The 14,160-nt window shown below is 39.7% G+C and overlaps 2 protein-coding genes across 2 annotated transcripts; one reads left to right on the forward strand and one right to left on the reverse strand.

Annotated features, from left to right (window-relative positions):
• The first annotated feature begins 6,511 nt into the window (after positions 1-6,511).
• On the forward strand, positions 6,512-9,849 carry gnpnat1 (glucosamine-phosphate N-acetyltransferase 1). Its single transcript, XM_028401626.1, has 6 exons — positions 6,512-6,682; positions 7,534-7,699; positions 7,795-7,857; positions 8,042-8,169; positions 8,639-8,700; positions 8,808-9,849. The coding sequence occupies exons 2-6, from the start codon at positions 7,546-7,548 to the stop codon at positions 8,953-8,955; spliced, it is 555 nt and encodes a 184-aa protein (XP_028257427.1). The 5' UTR covers positions 6,512-6,682; positions 7,534-7,545; the 3' UTR covers positions 8,956-9,849.
• A 218-nt stretch (positions 9,850-10,067) lies between these two features.
• Positions 10,068-13,449, reverse strand: styx (serine/threonine/tyrosine interacting protein). The gene is made up of 11 exons (XM_028401789.1): positions 13,239-13,449; positions 12,869-12,901; positions 12,505-12,558; positions 12,312-12,409; positions 12,152-12,212; positions 12,021-12,057; positions 11,901-11,940; positions 11,490-11,540; positions 11,299-11,371; positions 10,940-11,033; positions 10,068-10,633 (listed from the first exon to the last, which is right to left on the reverse strand). The coding sequence occupies exons 1-11, from the start codon at positions 13,296-13,298 to the stop codon at positions 10,560-10,562; spliced, it is 675 nt and encodes a 224-aa protein (XP_028257590.1). The 5' UTR covers positions 13,299-13,449; the 3' UTR covers positions 10,068-10,559.
• Positions 13,450-14,160: the final 711 nt, after the last annotated feature.

A 14,160-nucleotide genomic window follows, 5' to 3' on the forward strand; every position in this document is an offset into this window, starting at 1 on the left:
TCTGGACTACAGTCTGTCACGCTCCACCGGTTCTCCATCTTGGTCTCATCACTGCGGTACAGTACGGGTGAGATGACTCTGGTGACAGTGAGTCAGTGATATATATAGCCTATTATATATATATATTAATATACCGGTTTTGCTCATTTATAATCTTTAGTATATTTTTTAGTAGTAAAATAATAAAATCACTGGTGTGTTTTTTAACGCTTAATGACCGTGTGTGTGTGTGTGTGTGTGTGTGTGTGTGTGTGTGTGTGAGAAAGAGTGTGTAAGCAATGATGGCAAACTGAACGAATTAACAATGACATTATCAGCATGTAACGAAATTAAAACAACAATCAAGTAATAATAGTGATGATAATAATCATTCTTTATACTAAATGGAGTTAGATTATACACAGGGATTACATGGTAATTCAATACAGAATAATACAGAAGGAAGGAGAAAGAGGACTCAAAGAAAAGAAAGAAGGTCAAAACAAAAAGGATAATCGATAACAAATTACATAAAATAACAAATATAAATGTTGTCTTTGGTGCTTGTTTGATTTCAAAATATATAACTGTTTGTGTGTGAATGGATAATGACGGACATTAGCGTTACACACTTCGTAGAATGCTTTATGAAGTTTGGTCCATTTCATTGTCTATTTCATTGTATTTGCTTAGTGGTAAATTTGCCACATCCAATGTCTATGGTAGCAGCAAGGTGAAAACAGATGTACGTATGTAACACAGCATGGACATTATGTCCTGAACCCTTCGTTTTAGATCTGAGTGAGAAAGGTTAGAGACAGCATTAAAAACAACCGCTGAGGGAGTTTTTTTAAACTCTAAGGTAAACATTACCCTAAATCCCATTTTGGCAAACAAAAACAATATACAACAAATGATTTCACATTGCGTGTGGGAGTCATTATTTAAACAATCCTAGTATCAGCCATAATTAGTCTAAGGAAAATGTTAGCATACTGACTACATCATTTTGTCAACAAAATGCAATGACAAAATACTGATCATATGGGTACGAGTGAGAACAGGATGCAAGAATATTACTGTTTCTTAAACAACACTGAAATGCAAACACAGAGTCAGTAGCAGTAAAAACAGAAGCCAGAACTGCACAGCACTAATGGCTAAAAACAATACAATCTGGACAATACCTTTGTAAATAAGAGTCTCTCTCACCAATGCATGCACCACTAAAAGTGTTCAGATCTTTTTCATCTAGTTTCTTTCAGGTACTTTAGCTTAATATTATGAAATACAGTACCCACTAAGTCCAGAATCAAAGTCTTGTTGTGAATTAAGGCAACTAGGTGATGATTAAAGAGTGGACCGTTATTCATATACATTGTAACACTCTGCTGCAATGTTGCATTGATTCAGCTCAGTCTTTTCTGTGTCAACTGAAGCAGATGCAGATAGCAATGTAGCATTACAGTTGTACTTCAGCCACTTTTTAAATGTTAATCGCTAGCACCACCAATGATGTGATCTCCATTAGTTAATTGAGATGCTAGCTGGGTTAGCTTATTAAGCGGTAGGCTACTGGCTGAATTGTGCACTTTTATCATTAGGTCAACATAGTATCATACTTTCTATTAAATTGCGCACACTTAATTCAACACATTTTAATTATTTGTATTCCATGATTTTATCTTTGTTTTTTGTAGAAGAAAAAGTATAATAATTCTAATGACCTAATCATCATTTCAATCTACTTTTTTTAAAGGAAACACCCAAGGGTCCTGTTGAGCACATCCTGTCTGCCTGATGAGAGGGAAGATGGAGCAGCAGCACTTTCCAAGTTTCCAGTTGTGTTCAGGCTGACTTTCCATATTCCATACCTCGTACTTAAACGAACTCCTCCTGGGAGGACATCCTCCTCAGGAAACTGTCCTGGCCTTCCACTCCAGAGTCGCCCACACAGTAACCGAGAATCCTGTTGAAGGGGGGAGGACAGGACCTCAACTCTGTGTGTTCAGACATTATGTGAGCAGTGACGCCTTCTGAGTCTCTCACTTCAGATACTCCTCCACAGGCGTGCCGTCCTTCATCGGAGGATAATGCGGCACAGCGTAAGGGCAGAGGATGAGGTCTCCCACCCGAGGGTGCAGCTCCCAGATGCCAGAGGCCACCACAGCAATGGGGAAGGCGGCCTTGTGGTGAGATGCCTCCTCCTCTCCTTGTTTCTGTGTGAGAAGTTATTTAGATGTGCTGTGGCTCTCTCTTCTCAAAGTTCTGATTTGGAGTTAATTGATTGTTTTTGTTGGTCCAGACAATGTTTCCTCATATTTTCATATCTTGACAGCAGACTCACCACAAACCTCTCAGCCAGTTTGTAGCTGACAAAGTCCAGACCCTGTGGATGCTGCGAGAGAGAGACGGACTTCCCACCCGACACCACTGCTCCTCCTGACAGCAGTTTGTTGACCTTGTCAAAGATTTTGCGAAGATGAGAATCCGAGTTGCTGGAGATTTGACTGACAGGGATGGTGGCTGCTTTCTGGAGCTAAAGCATCAGTTCCTTTGTTTGAGTCATGAAAAATTACAGGTCATGAAATCTACCTTGTTGCGAGTGGTGCTCCATAAATAAATAATTAGAAACATTGCTCAAAAAGTCCAACCTTAGCATCTTTTGTGTTGAGTTGTTCGATGGCCTGAGCACACCGAGCAGCCGTCTCCTGCAGCTCTTTGTACCATTTCAGTGTGCTGTCTTCAGCAGTGTTTTGTAGCCCTGTGCAATAGTACTTAATTTCTACACATTTTGCTGGTAACAGCAGAACAGCTGGTTGAGCTGCAGGATCTCTTCCTGGATGGTGCTGAGGTTTCGCAGTCTCTCCCTGCCCTCTACTTGCCTCTGTCTCTCAAGCTCCTTTGCGTTAGCCACCGCCGCCACCAGCTTCTCCTGCACCTCCTGCCACAGTCTGAGCGCAGACTAGGACCAGAGATTTAAGATGTGCAAATGTGGTTATAAAGACTAGCACAAACATTGAATCTTTGCTATTGTTACTGTTAATGTTGCATTTTCACAACACATCACTGGACATTTCAAGCTGTTGCAGGCACCCTTTCTGGATAATGCCCTCTTGTCATGGCACTCATGGCGCTCGTGTCTCCTCCGCTCTTCACGCTGCATTTCCCCATTAGCAGAAGTAGAGTCTGTAAAGTTTGCCGGGATGTATCTCACAGCTGGAGCATTTGCTGCGTCTGTGCAAAACAACAACAAACAAATATAATCTCCATACAAATGTATCTGTCAGCGTTTGTCAGGAGGAGGACACAAATGCAGAGGCACAGAGCAGTCAACTAAAGCTCCTTTATTCAAAGCCAGGAGGGCAAAACAATACAAAAACCAAAAATCTCACTCAGCGTGGTCAAAAGGAAAAGTACAAGTACAAAATAACTAACTAAAAATCACACTTTGCATGGCAAAACTAGATTAAGGCACATGGCGTAAAAAGGCAGGAACAAAAAACATAGCATGAACAAGGCTACTACCTGGAGCACCCCGAGGCCAGGCAGAAGTACATGGCATGGTAGGCGAGGAACAAGGCAAGGCATGGCATGGACAAGACTTAGAAACAAACCCTACACTGGACAAGACGAACTAGCAATGACAGAGGGGAAGATACAGACTATATACAAAAGGACCAGGGAGAACAACGACCACACAAGATGGGAAAACGCAGGAAGTAAAACACCAGACAATGCACAAGGAGGACAAGGCTATCAAAATAAAACAGGAAGCACAAGACAAGACATCACAAAAACAGAAACCCAGGGGACAGAACAACAACCTAACAAAGATAACAGGACACAGGATAAACAGAAATCCAAAACAAGGAAACAAAACCAGAACTAAACACCAGGTCCTGACAGTATCACCCTGAACTGTTACCTTTTCCGTTATTATTTTCAACATTTCAAGAATTGCATACAATTTATCCACAGAAAATATTCCATCAGCAAAACAGAGAACTTGGCTGTTTACATTTGGGACAACATGGTGAAGGTGCTCCTGCCCAACTTGCTCTATGAAATTAAGATCTATGAGACAGACAAGAACATCATTGTATACAGAGGAGAGTACAGATTGTATGGATGATATTTACACAGCCTGAAAGTGCCATTAATCTATAGGTCTGCCTACAGAAAGCTGCAAAAGAATTTCTGTTTACTGTACAAAATGGCTAAATCATTTATGATGTGTATGGATACAGTTTACAGGCACTGGTGTCTCTGAGCCACAGAAACACTGACATCTAGCGGTTGCACCACCCCCAACAAGGTCTGTTCACTCTCCTCCCCTCAGGCCGGAGGCACATGAGTGTGGAGTGCAGGACCAGCAGACACAGGAACTCTTTCTTCCCCTCCGCCATCAGACTCCTCAACAGCTGACAGAGTCTGTAACAATGGACTGTACCCCGCACATACTGACTGTTTACATGCTGACATGTTTACATGCATTAACACTAACTGAAGTATTGTTTACCTATTTATTTCTCTATGCACCTTAATATCCCATAACTGCACATGTACCCTGCTGTTTACCTCCTGACAGTTTTTGCACAATGACTTGCACATTCTCTGCTCAACAGCACATTTATATGTATATAGCTCCATTTACTTCCATAGTTTATATTTTGGGTACTTATTTGCTCTTCAAATTGCTCTTTTGCAAATTATTCTATTTTGTTTTTCTTAAACCTTTATGGCATTCAGTGTGAGCAGCAAAGTAAGAATTTCATTGTACAGGGAAACCAGTTTCCTTACTGTGCATATGACAATAAACACTTTGAATCTTGAATGGCAAAAGTATCTGTTACCTTGGTGAGAGACAGGAGGTGGGGTGTCACAGGGAATTGAACACAAAGATTAAAGGAGGCTAGGATATACAGAGACCGAAATTACCATCACATAATCAAAGATTTTTTTGTCAGTTGTTAATAAGTTATTTACTAAATCAACAGTTCTACAACAATCTTACACATCTGCATATAAAATTTACCAAAAGCTTGTAACAATCTGCTAGGGTCTCTAGCTGAAGATAACACCAAGGGGTTCTTTCTATTGCTTTATTTTCTTATATCAGACATGAAAACGGGTCAGGGGTGAAAAAGGTGAGAAGGGTGCACGAAATATATGAGCGGGCTAAAATGATCACATATAAATATAAAACATATAACATATAACATATAAAAAAAAAAAACAAAAAAAAAAATATTGTATTAAAATTAATTTTGATCGTGTTTGATGAACACAATTAAATTAATTATTTTATACGGTAATTATTTTTTTTATTATTTAAAAAAACATTTATCAAATGTACTAAATTATGGGCAAACTAGTCAAGTCTGAACATACTGAATATCTAAGCCAGTTATTTGTCCTCCTTTGTCATGCCATAAAAAATATGGGGGGAGATTTTTTGGGCTTTTTTAACTTCCTAGATGATTTCCTGTATTCTGGTGGATTTTAACAGGTCGTTAAATCTCCTTAGTTGTGTTTTCAGCTGAGAGCCATAGGCGTAGCTACCATTATATCAGAGGGGGACGTGCCCCCCCCCCACCGCACACATTTTAAAATGGCCTGTTTGGACCCCCCCACATTTACTGAGTAGGAAACTCCACCTATTGCTGTCTTGATTGCTTGTAAAAAAATGCCATTCTACTTGATTCATAAAAGAATAACCTCACCGCTAAAATGGTTACCACAGCGCCACCATTACTATAGTAACAGAGCTAACAAAGACAGTGGCTTTCTTCGAGCGGGCGTAAAACACTGCAAAGAGAACCGTCAGTGCTGGTCGAAGCTGGAGGAGGTAACATCAATGTCATCCCACAAAGTCCAGCTCATGCTAAAGCCTTACTGTTTTGTCACATGGCCCCAGGTGATGTTAGGTTGATGTTAAATCAACTTAGAAAAGTTGGAAGGAAGCTATGTTTACTTTCGGTTACAGTAGATGGTCTTATTTGTCTGACGACATGTTGTTTGCCTTTTCTGCTGCCTCCCCACACACAATGGACATGAGCAGATTCCTAACAAAGAAACGGAAACTTAAGAGTTGTTTTCGGCATTAACACATATTGTAATGAGGCCAGGTTCGCTTCTGTTAACCTTCTAGCATCAGCCTCGCCGAGCCAGTGCACATGTGCACAGCCACCTGCTCATATTCTTTTCAGCAAGAATAAAATAAATGTAATGGACCATCAGGACACAGGGACATTATATCAAGGGGAAACAGGGCGAAAGGTGAGGATTTTCATGTCTGTGTGATGAATAAACTCCACTGTCCTCTGTATACCGGCTACAATGCAACAATGCTGGTGAAGCCTGCCCTGTAGCTAATACAGTGGCCCTTTTTGTTTATTAGCCCAGCAGAGAGAGAGATTCCTGTCAATAAAATAGAAACTGGTTTCTGTTAGCACCAGAATGGGATCATTTTTCTATTATTGACGTCATTGGGCTGCGCCAATTAAGCTTAGTATCGCTGCCACGTCACACAGAAGTGTCATGCCAGGCGGAAACAGCAGCCGAAAACACCCACTGCACAGTGTTCGCTATGTAGTATAGCCTCATTCAAAACTAGTAGAACTGCCCGGTTGTCGCTGTACATTACTTCACTGTTGGACTTCCGCTAAACCGTCTCTTGTTGTAAAGGTTCTTTTTACTGGTAAGTTGATACTAGTTTAGCTAATTGCTTAGCTAGAATACTAAGGTATACTAAGGTTGTAGCGCTGTTACCGTTCAGTAGTATGAAGAAGTTCTGACTGCTGTGCTGGAAAGGTTTGCTGAAGTGAAAGGGCCACATGTAGACGTTTGATATGAGACATTATACCGATTCCCTTTACATAATTTCTCTGTTTTAACAGCGTTATTTGGGGTAAATCCACATATGGGAGTCGAGGTTTGTGGCTAACGGTATGTTAGCTAGCCCTGTAAACGGTAATAAGTGGATTTAACAGTTTGGTAAAATGTAACAGAGGCTGCTGGAGACAAATGTTTCAGCTCTTGTTAATCAATAGGTTTATTTATATAGATAAATTGTTATTTGGAAGTGCCGCAGCTGTAATGTATTGTGTTCGGCTGTGATTGCATGTAAGACGCGTAAAGCTCAGCCTCAAGTGTTAAAAATCATCCCAGAAAAAGAAAGTAAAACTGTGAAAGCCTCTTCTAAACGCAGAAATAGCGTTACCTGCGGCTCCTACTGTGTGAATCTGCTTGTGTGGGACAGGCTCTTCTCATATTACACATCCTGGATTGATCCTGGGACATAACCTGGAAAGAAAATTATGAATGAATGCTTGTATTTATTATGTGGGTGGGCCTGTGTATATGCCAGCTGGTTCGTTGACCACTGAGGCGTGGTAGTTGAATAATGAAAGCCATGTGCAGATGTATTTGTCAGGTCAAAGTTTCCTGTAACTTTGAACAGTCATTTCTGATCTAGACTGACCTTTTAAACATAATACTCATTGCATGAGTAGCGTCTGACATTCCTGCTGGGTGTATCGTGTTCCCCAGTCAGGTTGTGGAATGCTGCTGGACGAGACTCCACTTTTTGAGCCCTCTCTGCTTCAGGGGATCGACTGGAGTAGCAACACTGTCTCCTTCTCTCCCCCCATCTCCCCGTCCAGTCCAGGGGAAGGCCTGCTGCTACGGCCACTCTGTACTGCAGATTTCAATAGAGGTGAGTAGTGAGTAAAGAGAAATATGATTAATCTAAACACTGTGATATATTGCGTGGAAAATGTCATTGACTCTCCTTTTGTTTTCATCTTCAAGGATTCTTTAAGGTTTTATCTCAACTCACCCAGACAGGAGATGTCACACCAGAGCAGTTTGTGAGTAAGTCACTCTTAAAGCTACTTTTTATTACTTTAATTAATAAGTGTGCATTAGATCATTCAGAAAAATGTGTCCTGACAGACCATACACTCTCATCCCAGAAATCAAACTTTAAAACCAAAGCCAATATAATCAAATGTCAATTTAAATTACATGTGATGTTTTCTGTTTCTGTTGATTTCAGAGAATTTCGAGCATATGAAAAAGACAGGAGACTACTACGTGATTGTGGTCGAGGATACAAACCTGGGACAGATTGTTGCCACGGCCACGTTGATAACTGAACACAAGTTCATCCACTCTTGTGCCAAGGTATAATACACCCAGCAGGCTGTTTGTTAAGATGCTGGGAGAAATCACTGTTGTATCCACTGTTCAGTATACATATAAATTGCTAAACTGTGGCTACAACAGCAATCTTCTCTCAACATCAGTCTTATAAAGAAGTTACTCATTAAGTAAAAGTAATAGTGGCCTGCTACGGTAATTATTAACCCGGGTCACTCACCACCATGAATGATACAGTTGTGCTAATAAATTTACAATACGTGTGTCTTTAATGAAAATCAGTGATCAGGCAAAACAAATTTGTTCATTGTCATTTTTTTTCTGAATGACAAAAGTTTTTGCACAATCAAACAAGTCTTCTGAAAAGTGGACAATATTGTATAACTTTTGCCAGGGTATGTAAACTGTATATTTCAACTTAACTTGGATTTCTAGCAGCCATGTATATATGTTGATGGGTGAACTGAAGACCTGTGTTTCATTTTGTTTGTAGAGAGGCCGGGTGGAGGAGGTAGTCGTCAGTGATGTGTGCAGAGGGAAGCAGCTGGGGAAACTGTGAGTAGGCCTTTGTTAAGTATTAAAAACACATTTAGTTATCGCTTTTTAGTATTTCAGACTTTTATAAAAAAAACTATTTCTTCTGCTCTTCTTTCTTCCTATAGGTTAGTTTCAACTCTTACTCTTCTGAGCAAAAAACTGAACTGCTATAAAATCACTCTGGAATGTGCTCCCAAAAATGTGGCTTTTTACCAGAAGTTCGGTTACGCTGCATCAGACGAGGCTTACATGCAGTGTCGATTCTTCGACTGAGGACACAAGCAGCTTTAAACCCCTGTTTATGGGACATGGACCATTACCGTTAAAGACCCACTGACATCAGAATTTAAGATCAGCATCTTAAGAATTTAAGGAGCTGTCCGAGGATGGTTTGTTGTGGTGACACATACTCTGAACACTACTACCTTAAACACTCATACATATTTTAAGTCTCAAACAAACATACATGTATGTTGACCATAATCCTCCACCTCTTTGGTAGCCATTGCTACCTGATTACGGTGGATCTCTTTTATCACTTTCCCATCTGTCTTAAAGAGATTACTGTACATTTTAATGTCTTATTTCGTTACATTGCTGATAAGTCATTTGGTGTGTACGGACAGTGACAATGTATCTCCAGATACAACTGTGTGGGATGGTACCCAGGTTATATATTTAAATAATGATCTACAGGCTGCAACCTCTAACAGTCACTGTTAAACCAAATATACTGTAAGACTTTATTACTAATACAAATGTAATTTGTCTCACTCGTCTCTGTCACCAAAGAACAGCAGCATTTTTTTTCTTTGCGATTAGAAACCTACTCATTTCCTTGTTTAATTTTTCTCAACAAATGCTTTGGTACAGAATGCTCTTCATTATCTCAGCGGGCATTTCATATGGATAACTGGAAGTTTTGGGTACAAGACATGAAGCATCAAGATCAAGGCTAGTTCCACAAAATTCACTTTAGGCTTATAATGTTTTGTATTTAAAAACTGGGATAAGGACTTTGTAATGGGAAATGATGGCTACAAATGAAGTCTTATTTAAGATTTTGTAGTTGAGTTTTATAATTATGCCTTTATTCTGGAGAACAGGGGAACATATTTAATGTAATTTATTTCCAGATGTGAACATTTAAATAAAATATTCTATCTATGGTGTTCTTTTTTTGTACTTTTAATCTGTAAGGCCACATTTTGTTTGTCACTCTAAACTTGCTTCATCGTGAACAGGTCTCAAAAAAATTGATAAGAGCAACCGAACTTGTTGTAAAGATCCAATCTAAAAGCCTTAAATACTTAAAAAAATCACTCCACAATGGCAATAATGAAGCATATCATTACATAGTCATGTGAAAGACAGGTGCACAGGCCTCAGGATTTATTGTTTATTGAGCAGTGTTATTTTTTTCCATTCCTTAATATCCCACATTAAGCCTGATATTAGTCCATTAATCCTATAAATCCCAAAATAAAGGCATAGCTATTCCTCTTCGTGTCCTCCAGTGGGTGACATCCTGGCTACTCTTCCCTTTCACCACTTTCACCTTCCAGTCTTCTACACAAATTCAAGTATTGAAAGTGCATTATTGCAATACTGTCCCGCTGCAAATGCAAAATGCTTTAAATACTATAAAACTGCAAAAAATCTCCCATCAGTGCATATAGCTCAAGGAAAAACAAAGTTATCAAATTCGCCCTATCCCCATTAGTACTCTATGTCTCAGACATGAACAGTCCCCCCCCCCCTCCCATCCTTATCCCTTCCCCTTAGAAAAAGTTCAAATATTTACATTTTTAATCCCATTAAAAATGTAAAAAAATGTTTTGAGTGCACTGTGCCACACGGCTAAATGTCGGCAAAGCTCATCCATTCTGTGCTGCTGTGACCTGCATTGCTCCAAAATCCTCATCCTCCTCTAGGCTGCGTTTACGGCTTCCTGTTAAAGTGTAGAAATGGAAAACACAATACAAACTAATGACCAACTGTATTGCACATAGAAACACAGCAAAACTCGACTTGGTTTAAACCTTCTTGATGTAATATCTGAACATTTTCAGTCTTGTGGTCTTTGCTGGATTAAGTTGCCACAGTTCAGAGGCAACAGACATGGCTTTAAAGAAAGATGTGAGTCCTTTCAATTGTGTTAGCAATGGAGACAATAAACAGCTTTATATTAACTTTGTATATTATGAAATCAACTACAAGATATAGCTGTGCAGGGTGCAGTTTATTATGTACAAACCTGGCATGCCAGCTTGTAGGGAGAATGATCTGCCCAACTGCATTGGTGACATCATCTTAATAGTCAATTTGGCTAGGTAGATTGCTTCATATTCCTAGAAAACACACAAATCCACATTAAACTAACACCTGCAAATCCATTGGATTAACACAAGAGTCAGTCACATACATTCTGTTTTATAAATATGGGAACATGATGTTTTGAGTGTGACTGTACCAATCTTTGTATATGATGGTTCAAATCCCTTATTTAAAATTCCTCTGGCAATATTAAGAGGCTGGTTTGCAATCGGGTTGACAGGTCAGAAGAAAATACGTGGGCTGTCTTAGTGTCACTGTTTCTTATGATTGAGGTCTTACCTGTAGCTGATGCACGAAGCCCACGTTGGGGTTTATGCAAAACCTCCTCTCCTGAACGTGGCTAAATGCATCCCTGGAAGAGTTAAACCGGTTACAAACACAGCCTTTAAAACCTCATAGAAAAACAGGAACTAGAACAAGGATGTACAATGAATACAAAAATGTACAGATGAAAGTAAAAAAAAAACAACCTGTATTTCATCCCAAAGGTTTCCATAAGGTATGCAATCACTAAGGCAGCACTGAGAGATCAAACAAAAACAAATACATAGACAAGGGAAGGCAACGTTTAAGTTACATAGCACCATTCATACACAAGGCAATTCAGAGTGCTAGGCATGTTTGTGAGTAGCTCTTGAGAACTTTAAGGCCAATAAAGAGAACCCCTATTGTACCCTAAGGTACGTGACATTTACAAAAAAACAGTATCCTGGTTACTGAAATGTGTGTATAAATCTTCCTCTATTATCTCCTGTGTTTCGGTTTCATCTGCTCTATTCTCAGAATCGTTTTCATCACAGTAATTTATAAAAGCACTATCCACTCATATCGTAGACAACTGTCTTTCATAGTACATAAAGGGATTATCAAACAATCCTCACCTTCTTGATATCCCTGCATTACCATGGACCAGTACCTTTCCTATAAGGGCACACCAGTAGATTATTGATAAAGGACTTGACATTCTGATAATCATAAATTGGAACTGCAGGAATCCTTACCTTCTGTGGCTAAGCAGCTATCAATAAATTCTTTAGTCTATTTTGAGGGAAACATAGTGCAGTAGTTCAAATACACTGTATTTTATAGTCACAACATCTGCCAAGAAAGAAGTGACTTTTTTATTACTCACCATAGGGAAAAAGCGGATTATATTCTCCACTGGATTGTCGGCAATATCTAACACAAGGTATCTGCAAAAACAAAACAAAACAAAACAAAAAGCACTTTATGAAATACACTTCAGTCCTTGATTGTCACAACACATCCGCTGTAATCACAGGAGTTCTTACCTAAACGTATGAGGGAAATTAGGTTTGATAAAATTGGCTTCAATGTCTTGGCGGACACATACAATATGTGTGATGCCATGTCTCTCAAGAATTGGCAGCTGGACACAGAGAGAAGAGAAGTGCACTGAGAAATAAATAACTAGCATAATGCATTTTATTTATTCATACTCCAATGGCTAACTTCAGGAATTACCTTGCTTTTCATAGCAGCAGAGTAGGGACCTAAAAACAGTCCTGGTAAGATCTCCTGTACAGAAAGACAACAACATGTTTTTTATCTTCAGCACAGACTGTCAAATGTATTAAGGTTCTGCTCTGGATTAAACTGACAAACACAGTATGTACGTTAGAACGTGTGCTAATATGAAGCTCCACAAGTATCAGTAGAAATATAAATATGTCGGTATACGATCTTTATAGATTTGGGGGCATTTATACAGACAGATTCAACGGCATTCTTCACAAATGTGCTTCAGAACTGGAGTTGCTAGTAATCAGAAATAGGGAGGGTCTGATGTGAATGCTATCCCTCACACAACAGACACTAGCTTACATACCTGCATTTCTCGTCTCATTGGATAAGCCCAGTCCTGTAAAATGGGAATTGAAACGTTAAAAACTAAGGACTGACAGAGGCATCCCTACAATAAGTGTCAGTGTATAATATGCTACTTTACTTTGTGTACATACGTGGCTAACGTTCGGAGGCTAACGAGTCAAGAAACAGCGACATAAGTCGCATTTAAGCAAAGGCATGACACTCTGTCAGAGATCCACATTAATGTGAAGTCCTTTCAAAACACACACAATCTACTGCCGAGTACATATTTCCGCTGCAAGACAAAGACTCTGCAGTGGATGTTAGCTCAGATTAGCTGCTCAGACACAGTAGACATGTCGGCTAACGCAGGCTTCTGCTGCTCTCACCAGAAGGTCCACCTTGGTCGCGGGCAGAGACGGAAATTGAAGTTTGTTCTCCTCGTCCATTCTGCTGTCTGTTCGGTCACCGCCAGCCCGGATTCACGGGCGGTATCGATGTTCGTCGCGGCGGGGTTAGCTGGACAGTCGATGCAATTTGTTTTGAGGCTCCACATGCATGTCCGCCATGCTGTCCCCTGTCATATGTATCACGTGACCGAACGGCAGACGGCAAGCAGGTGCGCTGAGAGAAGGAGGAAGAGCAACAGCGACGTCACGCGGTCGACGTGACGTGTGTGTTTTTTTTCATTCTTAATTAAAATAAAATAAAATAAAATAAAATAAAATAAAATAAAACTGAATTGATACGCGAGCATTGTTTATGCAACGTAACGAAACACATCCACAACGTTGTTTTATGATATTGTTTAGGCTATAGTGAGATTTTGTTTTGGGAAGTCCACAGTCCATGATCCATTGTTTAGCTGCTAAACTTGCTAAAGTTAAATAGACGCATGTTTTTCTTACATGTTAATGTAACATAGACAGTGTGCATGTGTCATTTCGGCCTTACATCAATGGAGGCTCAAACTAAAAATGATATCTGTAGCTGTTTTTCCCATTTACTTTCAGTAACGTTCAGTAACTTTCAGGTTGTAAACCTGCAATAAACACACGAACAAACCATTATTAACGGCTAACATTTTGACTGTAACATTTTAAAAACTAAAAATGCCCACTCACCGACGCGTCGTGCGGGTTCCGCCGGGCAATCAGAAATAATAAACAAACCGTCTGCACTACAACTGCTCTTACTCCGCAGTTGCGTCATTCATGTATACGTCTAACAGTCATGACAACTACAGTCAAACACAGCACCTTAAATTTCCCATACCCACATCAGGAAATAAAGTTTTCTACTGGAAAATCC

This window comes from Parambassis ranga, chromosome 3 (genome assembly GCF_900634625.1).
Source record: "Parambassis ranga chromosome 3, fParRan2.1, whole genome shotgun sequence".
NCBI lineage: Eukaryota > Metazoa > Chordata > Actinopteri > Ambassidae > Parambassis > Parambassis ranga.